General features: G+C 41.6%; 1 protein-coding gene across 3 annotated transcripts in view; it reads left to right on the forward strand.

The window, feature by feature from the left end:
- The window catches only part of MTR (5-methyltetrahydrofolate-homocysteine methyltransferase), a 131,795-nt gene that overhangs the window by 43,589 nt on the left and 76,001 nt on the right, over positions 1–12,205 (forward strand). For all 3 annotated transcript variants that reach the window (XM_027531013.1, XM_027531014.1, XM_027531016.1), the window contains 2 exons: positions 2,686–2,826; positions 3,961–4,146. In XM_027531013.1, the coding sequence (XP_027386814.1) occupies positions 2,686–2,826; positions 3,961–4,146 (327 nt within the window). The remainder of the gene's footprint in view (positions 1–2,685; positions 2,827–3,960; positions 4,147–12,205) is intronic.

Genomic DNA, 12,205 nt, shown 5'->3' on the forward strand with positions numbered 1-12,205 from the left:
CTCCAATGCATGAAAGTGAAAAGTGAAAGTGAAGTCGCTCAGTTGTATCCAACTCCTAGCGACCCCATGGACTGCAGCCTACCAGGCTCCTCCGTCCACGGGATTTTCCAGGCAAGACTACTGGAGTGGGGTGCCATTGCCTTCTCCTTTATCACCGTGTTAATGAGTGCTCTGTGGTGTCCCATGGAGATCTGCTCTGCGGGTACTTCGGTTATGTGGTTATATGGTTCCTGATGGTTCCCATCTGTCTTCTTCCCTTCATCTCTGCTACTGCTCAGCCACCACGTCCTGCTGCTATGGTCTCCCCAAGTTCAAAAGCTTTCATGGGGTGGCTTTTTTTGCACATGGGATTCAACCCAAACTCCCCAGGCCATCATCCAGTCCTCTCCAGTTAGATACCAACCTGCCTTCTGTCCTGATCTGTCATCTGAATGTTCCAGGAGGCTTTCTTCTGCCTCCAGGCCTTCATGCATGTATACTCTTATGAAATCCCTATGACCGTTCATGGTGGTATAGAGTTCTGCAGTGGCGGTGTTCTCTTTATGTTTTGATAATTAAAACCAGTCTGTGGTGTCCTTTTCAGTCTCAGATTTGATAGATTTGCTACTGAGAGCAGACAGCGTTTTAGGAAGAAGCAGGCAAGTGGGAGTGGTATCTGTCATCTCCTAAGGTCTTACTATATGCCTGTGCTCAGCGCTTTGTGGCATTATTTACTTCATCTTTTCAGACCTGTGAGAGAGTTGCTGTTATCATCCCCATTTTATAGATGTCCAGCTGAAGGCTTGGGGGAGGTTAAACCACTCGCCTGTTGTTTCACAGCAAGTGAATGTTAGACCCCAAGTCCTCCAAGCCCATACCCTTCACTGCTCTGCTGTCTCAGCAGGGATGGGGCTGGGAAGTAGGAATTGTGTGGGGAGGAATGACTCCTCGCTGGATTGTAGTTCCCCTATTTAGTGTTCCCTCAAGGTTCTGTGGTTACGGGAATGAGCACTGACCTGAGAGAAGATCCAGTCCAGTCTGTTCACTCAACTTGTGCATCTTTAAACAAATCACTTCATCCCTTGGAGCATGTGTGGGAAGTTGGACCCCTGAGCTATTATTCTGTTGCTCTTCTGATGTAGAAAGGTCAGGCATTGGGTCTCTGTTTTGTGTCTTTTGACCTCTGGTCTAAGCAGGTCACTGCTTACTGTCTCCCCTTTGCTTCCTCCAGTTTGTTTTCCAGGGGCAGCTGAAGCCACTCCCTCTCAGGTAGCTTTCTCTCTTCAGTCCTCAGAGATCTCACCCTTCCAGGTGTTTAGGCAAAATATTTGACTCTCACATCGTATGGCAGCATTCATAGCTTCTTATATGACTGTCGTATGCCCTCAACTAGATGTAAGCCCTTCAAGAACAAGGACTATGACTTATGCTTCTTTTTATTCATGATATTTAATATATTGCTGATACCAAAACACCTTTTGATTTGCTGAATCTTATTGCAACCCTTTTTCTCTGTGTAATGTTGGATCATTGTGAATGGAATTCCCTCATGGTCTGTGCCAGAGGGTCTCATGCCTCATTATGAATGGTTTTCCCTTGTGGCCTGTGCCAGAGGGTCTTATGCCTCTTCTCATGATTGCTAAAAATTTGTTTGATTTTCTTTGGCTAATAAAATATTAGGACAATATTAGAATCTACTGTTGATTTTATCCCTGCTTATTTTATTACACTATGAAGCATACAACAAAGACTTAAAGTCTCTACCAGTCAGTTAGAAAACTTTATTGAACATATCTGTTTTGCCTATCATTGTTCAAACAAGAATAGGAGATACATAAGATCTTTCTCAATTTTCCAAATGCTTAAAATCTGTTTCAGAGAATAAGCCCATATTTGTGAAACCATGAGGAAATGGTAATGTCATATACCATGTGATAATGTTTATAATTGTTGCAGATGTTTAGAGGCAGCCAGTCATTGTGGAATAAGCAAAGTATGTTTCCCAAAGTATGTTCTCTGAAACGCTGATCCTACAGGATATTCCTTAAATGATCATAAGTGGGAAATGCTGTATTTTGTACTTGGAGATTTACAGTGTATAATAATGTATTAATGGATTTGAAAATCCTTTTAGCATAAAAAAGTTTAACTTATATTTCATGTAACTGCTGTCAGTAGCCTGCAGTGAATGCTTTGCATGATTTGGTGAATAGTTAGATAAGTTTTGGATGGTTTCTGTAATGACTTTTCTTGAAGGAGGTGGGAATTGAGCTGGGTCTTAAATAGTACAGAAAGGGAGAGGGTTATATTTGAAACAGAGGGAACAATATGTGTGGCACAGAGGTAGGAGCAGATTTAGCTGGGTGAAGGGTGCCAGGGTTCGGGGGGAGATGTTGAATTGGATAAGATGATGGGGCAGGTCCCCAGGATCTGGAACACCATGCTGAGGGACTGAGATTCTTTACGGGAGGAATCAGAGCCTCTGGGGGTTCTGAGGAGTGATGAACTGTGATGGAAGAGATGTTTAGGAAAGGTTCATCTGTGATGGTTGAGAGCAGCTCAGGGTCGGGGTGGGACGGTGAAGGGCTGGCTAGGTAGCCTAGTGGAATTAGAAGGGGCTGCCCGGGATGATGAAGGACTACTTTTGTCAGCCTTTTCTTGAGTTACCCTCTCCTGATACTGCTTCCTCTTGAATTCTTTCCTCAGGAAGCACTGAGCGTTGCCAAAATGCAGGTGGAAATGGGAGCCCAGGTGTTGGATATTAACATGGATGATGGCATGCTGGATGGTCCAAGTGCAATGACCAGATTCTGCAACTTCATTGCTTCCGAGCCTGACATTGCCAAGGTTGTGCAGAACGTCGATTCATCAAGGGGAATTTACACGTGCTGCTCTGTCGCTTATTGACTTTGTCACTTTTCCCTTTGTCTGTCATCTCATACGCTGGTTTTCTGTTGTACTGTGTTGAAAGCTCAGTGGTTTCTGGTTGTTCATTTTCTCACATAATGGCAGCCTTTCAATATAAACCAGACTTCAAAGAAAAAGATGTGACCGTAGTGCGACTGTTTGCAAGGCTTCTGGAATTGGTCACAAGGATTATTGAATTTCCTCTGATGTCTGAATAGGCTAAGAACTAACTTCTCATGCCTCTGAAGGATATATTAGCTGTTCCTACCAAATCATTAGTTCTGTTTCTACCACAGACTAGGGAACTCAGATATCAGATAGTCCTTCCTTATTGCAGGAAGAAGAGACCTTTTTAGGCATATCAGAGTAAGACAAAATTATAAAACAAGATTAAATTGAGGTATTAATGTTGGCTTTTACATTTGTTCTTTAAGATGAAAGTTAATTTTTGTGTCAAGCTTTTCAAAAATTTTAGATGGGTTCTAAAAAATTAAAAATGTTCATTTCTTTACAATTGAACTTGTGATGAGTGAGTTTTGACTTTTTTTGTTTTTGTTATTCTTTTAAGGACACTTCCTAGTGCCTTTAGAGCTAGGGCTGTCATTTTTTTGTTAAGTTTCAGCAAATGTTTAAGTGAGAAGTCCTGTGGTAAGCATTGAATTACATTAACCCATCCTTCATTTGTGTCTTAAAGCTCTGCACTTAGAAGCCTCAAGGCTTCTCTGGGAGTAAATATTTTGAGAATTTAAGGTGAAGAGAAGCTAAATGACCTGTTTAAAATCAGAATCAGAGGGGGCGAAATGACCCCAGTGAAATGACTTCTGTGCTCTCAATCTGATATTTAGCTATGATCTTTTGAGTTACCAGTTTCTGGCCCACATATGAAGTCTCTTGTTAGACTGGAATTACTCCAAATATTTTGGTATTTAGGAACAAGAAAAAGATTAAAATCCTATCTCTGTTATTTGTATATTGTTTCCCTAAAGGAGAAAGAGGGAATATATGAGAGTCCTTGGAAGGGGATTTGTGGTGACTTGCTGTCTTTCTGTGATCGTCTTGCCTTTCTGTGCTCAGGTGCCCTTGTGCATTGACTCTTCCAATTTTGCTGTGATTGAAGCCGGCTTAAAGTGCTGCCAGGGGAAGTGCATTGTTAATAGCATCAGCTTGAAGGAGGGAGAGGATGATTTCTTGGAGAAGGCCAGAAAGATTAAGAAGTTTGGAGCTGCCGTGGTGGTTATGGCTTTTGATGAAGAAGGACAGGTGAGTGATTTCTTTTGATCTGGCTTCACTGTGTTACACGGTGGCTTAAAGCAGTGGAAGAGAACTGAGTCCAAAACAGATGTGTATACTGTATGTACCGTACATATGTATACACATGGGCATACCTTAGAGATACCATGGGTTCCATTCCAGGCCACTGCAATAAAGCAAATATCGTAGGAAAGCCAGTCACATGAACTTTTGGTTTCCTAGTGCATAGAAAAATTATGTTTACACTATACTATAGTCTATTAAGTGTGCAATAACATTGAAAGTGAAAGTGTTAGTCATTTAGTCGTGTCTGACTCTTTGCAACCCCATGGACTGTAACCCACGGGGCTCGTCTGTCCATGGATTTCCCAGGCAAGAATACTGGAGTGGGTTGCCATTCCCTTCTCCAGGGGATCTTCCAAACTCGGAGATCGATTGTCTAGAAAGAAAGTACATACCTTAATTAAAAATACTTTATTGCTAAAAACTGCTATCATCTGAACCTCCAGGGAGTTATAGTAGTAGCATCAAAGATCACCATAACAAGTAGAATAATAAAAAATAAGTTTGAAACGTTGTGAGAATTACCAAAATGTGACATAGACATGAAGTGAGCAAATGCTGTTGTAAAAGTGGTATCAATAGATTTGCTTAATGCTTGGTTGCCACATAACTTCAGTTTGTAAAGCAATGCAGTATCTATGAAGAACAGTAAAACAAGGTCTGCCTCTATATATACGTATATATGTTTGTGTGTGTATATATATGTGTGTGTGTGTATGTGTGTACACCTGTTTACATCTATCTAAATATGAAAATTTGATTATATTTTAGTCTCTACATCAGTTGAAAAAGAAATTACTCAATAAATGCTATTGGACAACTGGCTATGATTTTAGAAGAAAATAAACTTGAGCCCAATTTCCCACCATATACCAAAATAAAATATACATCAATTAAAGGTCTAAATGTAAAAAAAAAAGTCCAAAGAATATATGGGAAAATATTTATCTAAATTTAGAAAGCCAGAAATAAAACTGATAGACCTATTTATATAAAAATGTAAAACTTCGTATGACAAAAGATATGGTTTTATTTGCAGCATGAGTTACAACAGTGGGTTAATACCCCTAATATGCAAAAAGTTTCTATAAATCAGAGAGTAAAATACCCCTATCAAGTCAGTGGAAGAATGAACAAAGAAAATGAGCAGCAATTTTTAGAAAAAGAAACACAAAATAGCCAATGAATATCCTAAGTCATGCATTCGTTTTTCCCTTGTAGAGTGATTTTCTTAGTTCGTAAAAGTGGAATGGCTAGGTCAAAGAGTGTGCTTATGTGACATTTTGATATACATTGTTAAATTTTCCTTCTGAAAAGTCATCTTCTGCTGCTAGTTAAGTGTGGTAAGGCCAGTTGACATAATTTTTATTTTTTTACCAAAGGTACGACTATCCAGATAGTTAAAGAGACGTATGTTTTTTTTATGAAAACATAAAGCATATATTGTTTTATGAAAAACAAAAGCCCTAAGCCTCCAGATCCCCAGACAACTGCTTACAATTTAGCTGATTCTTATATCATTTACCTCCTCATCTTCAAATTCCAGTTTTAGTTATTATTTATTGCTGTTCTAGTGGTTAAGAACTTGACTTTTTCATCATCCTCTACCCCCACTCCATGTATCTTTCCTTTTATCCCCCCATCTTTCCAATATAGTTAATTTCAGTTGTAACTATTTTTGGCACTTATATTAAGTAGTGTAAAAGTACTTAGAGCTGCCAGAACTTACACAGGACTGGGAAATAGACTCTTGGAGGGCACAGCAGAAGCTTGTGCACCAGGACCCAGGAGAAAGGAACAGTGACCCCACAGGAGACTGTCCCGGACTTGCCTGTAGGTGTCTGGGGTGGGTCCAGGAGTCTCTAGCGAGGGTGTGGGTCACTGGTGGCCTGCTGCAGGCTTGGGGACACAGACTATAGCAGTACATGCATGGGATCTTTTGAGGGAGGTCACTGTTCTTCATTACCTCCACCTCAGGTAAATAGCAGGTAAATTTGGCCCCAGGTAAATAGCAGGGAGGGAACACAGCTCCACCCATCAACAGAAAATTAAAGATTTACTGAGCATGGCACCGCCCATCAGAATAAGACCCAGTATCCCCCTCAGTCAATCTATCCCATCAGGAAGCTTTCATAAGCCTCTTATCCTTCTCCATCAGAAGGCAGACAGATTGAAAACCACAATCACAGAAAACTAACCAATCTAATCACATGGACCACAGCCTTGTCTAACTCAATGAAACCATGAGCCATGCTGTGTAGGGCCACCCAAGAAGGACGGGTCATGGTGGAGAGTTCTGACAAAATGTGGTCCACTGGAGAAGGGAATGGCAAACCACTTCAGTATTCCTGCCTTGAGAACCCCATGAACAGTATGAAAAGGCAAAAAGATATGACACTGAAAGATGAATTCCCCAGGTCAGTAAGTGCCCAATATACTACCAGAGATCAGTGGAGAAATAACTCCGAAAAGAATGAAGAGACGGAGCCAAGCAAAAACAGTGCCCAGTTGTGGATGTGACTGGTGATGGTAGCAAGGTCCGATGCTACAAAGAGCAATAGTGCATAGGAACTTGGAATGTGAGGTCCATGAATCAAGGCAAATTGGAAGTGATCAAACAGGAGATGGCAAGAGTGAACGTCGACATTTTAGGAATCAGTGAACTAAAATGGACTGGAATGGGTGAATTTAAGTCAGATGACCATTATGTCTACTACTGTAGGCAAGAATCCCTTAGAAGAAATGGAGTAGTCATCATAGTCAACAAGAGTCCGAAATGCAGTACTTGGATGCAGTCTCAAAAAAGACAGAATGATCTGTGTTGATTTCCAAGGCAAACCATTCAATATCACAGTAATCCAAGTCTATGCCCCAACCAGTAATGCTGAAGAAGCTGAAGTTGAATGGTTCTATGAAGACCTACAAGACCTTCTGGAATTAACACCCCAAAAAGATGTCCTTTTCATTATAGGGGACTGGAATGCAAAAGTAGGAAGTCAAGAAACACCTGGAGTAACAGGCAAATTTGGCCTTGGAATACAGAATGAAGCAGGGCAAAGGCTAATAGAGTTCTGCCAAGAAAATGCACAGGTCATAGCAAGCACCCTCTTCCAACAACACAAGAGAAGACTCTACAGATGGACGTCACCAGATGGTCAACACCGAAATCAGATTGGTTATATTCTTTGCAGCCAAAGATGGAGAAGCTTGATACAGTCAGCAAAAACAAGACTGGGAGCCGACTGTGGCTCAGATCATGAACTCCTTATTGCCAAATTCAGACTTGAAGAAAGTAGGGAAAACCACTAGACCATTCAAGTATGATCTAAATCAAAGCCCCTTACGATTATAAAGTGGAAGTGAGAAATAGATTTAAGGGACTAGATCTGATAGACAGAGTGCCTGATGAACTATGGACGGAGGTTCACGACATTGTACAGGAGACAGGGAGCAAGACCATCCCCAAGAAAAAGAAATGCAAAAAAGCAAAATGGCTGTCTGAGGAGGTCCACAAACAGCTGTGAAAAGAAAAGAAACAAAAAGCAAAGGACAAAAGGCAAGATATACCCATTTGAATCGAGAGTTCCAAGAATAGCAAGGAGTTATAAGAAAGCCTTCCTCAGTGATCACTGCAAAGAAATAGAGGGAAACAATAGAATGGGAAAGAGTAGAGATTCCTCAAGAAAACTAGAGATACCAAGGGAACATTTCATGCACAGATGGGCTCAATAAAGGACAGAAATGGTATGGACCTAACAGAAGCAGAAGATATTAAGAAGAGGTGGCCAGAATACACAGAAGAACTGTACAAAAAAGATCTTCACGACCCAGATAATCATGGTGGTGTGATTACTCACCTAGAGCCAGACATCCTAGAATGTGAACTCAAGTGGGCCTTAGAAAGCATCACTATGAACAAAACTAGTGGAGGTGATGGAATTCCAGTTGAGCTATTGCAAATCCTAAAAGATGATGCTGTGAAAGTGCTGCACTCAACATGCTAGCAAATTTGGAAAACTCAGCAGTGGCCACAGGACTGGCAAAAGTCAGTTTTCATTCCAATCCCTAATAAAGGCAGTGCCAAAGAATGCTCAAACTACCACACAATTGCACTCATCTTACACGCTAGTAAAGTAATGCTCAAAATTCTCCAAGCCAGGCTTCAGCAATATGTGAACCATGAACTTCCACATGTTCAAGCTGGTTTTAGAAAAGGCAAAGAAACCAGAGATCAAATGGCCAACATCCACTGGATCATGGAAAAAGCAAGAGAGTTCCAGAAAAACATATATTTCTGCTTTATTGACTATGCCAAAGCCTTTGTGTGGATCACAGTAAACTGTGGAAAATTCTGAAAGAGATGGGAATACCAGACCACCTGACTTGCCTCTTGAGAAACCGGTATGCAGGTCAGGAAGCAACAGTTAGAACTGGACATGGAACAACAGACTGGTTCCAAATAGGAAAAGGAGTACGTCAAGGCTGTATATTGTCATCCTGCTTATTTAACTTATATGCAGAGTACATCATGAGAAATGCTGGGCTGGAAGAAGCAGAAGCTGGAATCAAGATTACAGGGAGAAATATCAATAACCTCAGATATGCAGATGACACCACCCTTATGGCAGAAAGTGAAGAGGAACCAAAAAGCCTCTTGATGAAAGTGAAAGAGGAGAGTGAAAAAGTTGGCTTAAAGCTCAACATTCAGAAAACAAAGATCATTGCATTTGGTCCTATCACTTCGTGGCAAATAGGTGGGGAAACAGTGGCAGACTTTATTTTTTTGGGCTCCAAAATCACTGCAGATGGTGACTGCAGCCATAAAATTAACAGACACTTGCTCCTCAGAAGAAAAGTTTGACCAACCTAGACAGCATATTGAAAAGCAGAGACATTACTTTGCCAACAAAGGTCCATCTAGTCAAGGCTGTGGTTTTTCCAGTAGTCATGTATGGATGTGAGAGTTGGACTATAAGGAAAGGTGAGCACAAAGAATTGATGCTTTTGAACTGTGGTGTTGGAGAAGACTCTTGAGAGTCCCTTGGACTGCCAGGAGATCCAACCAGTCCATTCTAAAGGAGATCAGTCCTGGGTGTTCATTGGAAAGACTGATGTTGAAGCTGAAACTCGAATACTTTGGCCACCTGATGCAAAGAGCTGACTCATTTGAAAAGACCCTGATGCTGGAAAAGATTGAAGCAGAGAGGAGAAAGGGACGACAGAGGATGGGATGGTTGGATGGCATCACCGACTCAATGAACATGGGTTTGAGTAAACTCCAGGAGTTGGTGATGGATAGGGAGGCCTGGCATGTTGCAGTCCATGGGGTCACAAAGAGTTGGACATGATTGAGCAACTGAACTGAACTGAATGCAAAAGTGGAGCCGTGTAGTTTACCATGATTCATTTTCCTTTCCTGAATCCTCTTTGTTTTCTGAGAAGTTAATACTTACCTTTGTGTTTATTTTGTTTTTATATATTTTCAAACTCTTCCCTAGTTGTGTAAATTTCCAATATGCAGTGTATGCAGACACCTTAAGTAGACTGTCATTTTAATTTGTTGAATAATTCTCCCTCCAAGACTTCTGACATAATCAGGAGTGGTTGCTCAGGAGACTGATGGCATAGCTGTCGCTGTGATATGTCCCTCCCCATCATCCTGACAGTTCTTTTCACCTCTCTCATAGCTGTTTAGATTTCAGTTTCCTCATACTTGGTTTAATCTCTTATTTAGCGAAGTGCATCCTCTGGTGAAAGAAGACATGAAAGTAAACATTTTTGAAGCCTTATGTGTCTGAAAATGGCTTTATTCTACTTTTATACTTAATTGAAAATTATATGAGTACAAGCCTGAAATTATTTTCTCTATGTTTTTAACTCATTGATCCGTTGTCTTGTAGTTTCAGTTGGTACTGGTAAGAAGCTCAGTGCTTGTCTAACCCTTGATTCTTTTTATGAAGCCTGTTTATTGACCCTTTTTCTGGATGTTTCTTGGATCTGCTGTGTCCATGGTTTTCTGAAGTTTCGTGATCATGAGCCATTCATTGTGTTAAGCCCTCAGTAGGCACTGTCAGTCAGGACACTTACGGCCACAGTTGCAAGAAGTTTCCTTGAATGGTTTATCCTCTCGTGGCCTGTGTATTATTCAGAAACTGGATGTTTTGGAAAGATTGCCTAATTTTTTTACCTTTTCTCTCCAGTTTTTCAACTTTGACATTTGTGAGATTTTGACATCTACATTTATCTTCTCTTGAGTTTTATGTTTATGTTCTCTTGAATTTTATGTTCTTCCAGGAGCTCTTTTTTGTTACCTAAATGTTCTTTTTCAAATTTATATAGCAGCCTGTTTAAAGGAGGCCGATGTCTTCTCTAATTCCTTCAAATGTATCTTGAGCACCTAGTATGTGCCAGGCTGTGAGGAGTTAGCAAGGAACAAAACCTAGTCCCTTCCCGTGCACAATTTGTATTCTTAGGGGGCAAAAGGAATAAGGGAAAAAACAACATAAAAATACACGCACACACCCCTGGGTAGTGTTGAATACAATGAAGGGATATGGAGAGAATGAGGGTGACAGGCGTACCACGGTGGGAGATGCTCTTTTATGTAGGTTGGTTGGAGATGGCCTCATGGATAAGGTGACATCTTAGCAGAAAGCTGAAGGGAACCAAGGAATGAAACATGTAAAAATGTAGGGCAGAGGGAGCCTTGAGATAGACGCCTGCAGGTCATGTTTGAAAACCACAGGGCGGCTGGAAGAGCCAGATCAGAGGGGAGAAGAGGTGATGGGGGAGGACATGATGTTAGAAAGCCTTCAGGTCAAATCACGTAGGGTCTTGGAGACCTCTGCTAACACTTGGACTTTTCCCCTGAGTGATCTGAGAAGCCACTGAAGGGTTCTGAGCAGAGGAGTGAACCTGGTCCGAGTTGTATTTCAAAACCACTCTGGTTCTTTGTGGAGAAGAGTCTGTGGGGACCAAGCAGAACCATTGGAGGTTGTTGCTGTAGTTCAGGTGAGAGATGATTGTGACTGGGACCAAGGTGGGAGCAATAGAATATGTAAGGACTCATCTGTTTCTAGATATATTTTTGAAATAGAGCCAGTAGGATTTGCCTTCATGGAGGCTGTGAGCCATGAAAGGAGGAGGAGTCTGGGAAGTTTTTAGGTTTTTTGGCCTGGGAAGGTGAGATAGCAGGTCAGGGAACAGCCTGTTTGGATGGGGTTGACTAGAAGTGTGTGTTTGGACACATGTTTGTATGTTAAGTGTGTGCTTGTGTAGATGAGTCTGGTTTTCCTGGGCAGAGTCTGGCTTGAAGATAAGATTCCCTTCCTTGGGAATTATTTGTGCGTTGATGAAAATTAAAGCAGTGAGACTGACTTCACCAAAGGAACCATAGTAGATAAGAGGTCCTAGGAACAAGTGACTCTTTCAGCCACAGTGCTTCATGGTCAGGAAGAGGAGAGGATGCTTTCGGAAGGACTTAGGAAGGACATGCTTCCTTGGTAAAAGAGGAACCAGATGAGAGAGTTCACCTGGAAGCCAAGTGAAGAACAAGCTTTCTGAAGGGCATGGTGAGCTGAGGATAGACCAGGGAGGAAGAGACAAGCATTTACCCTTGGATTTGGAAACGGAGTAGTTTATGATCTTGCAGAGAAGGGGATGGGGGCAGCAGATGTAAACCATTTGAGGGGAGTTTTGCCATAAAGGGGAACAGAAATAGAGTGGAAACCAGGGATGCATGTGAGAATAAGAATGAATGTGTGTGTGTGTCTGTGTGAAGGTACGTGATGTGACCACATGGTTTTGTAAGCTGGTGGGAATGACCTGGTAGACAGAAGGGGAGGAATTGATGTGCAAGAGAAAGGGGGCACTTGCTGGGTCCATGACCTCGTGGGCTGAGAGGACTGGCAGCCAGTCTGCACAGGGAGGGGGAGTTAGCATGCTCACAGTGCAGGAGAAAAGGCCGAGCTGAGAATGCTGGGGGAGTCTGTGCTTCTGTTTTCTC

Source organism: Bos indicus x Bos taurus, chromosome 28 (assembly GCF_003369695.1).
Source record: "Bos indicus x Bos taurus breed Angus x Brahman F1 hybrid chromosome 28, Bos_hybrid_MaternalHap_v2.0, whole genome shotgun sequence".
NCBI classification, from domain to species: Eukaryota; Metazoa; Chordata; class Mammalia; order Artiodactyla; family Bovidae; genus Bos; species Bos indicus x Bos taurus.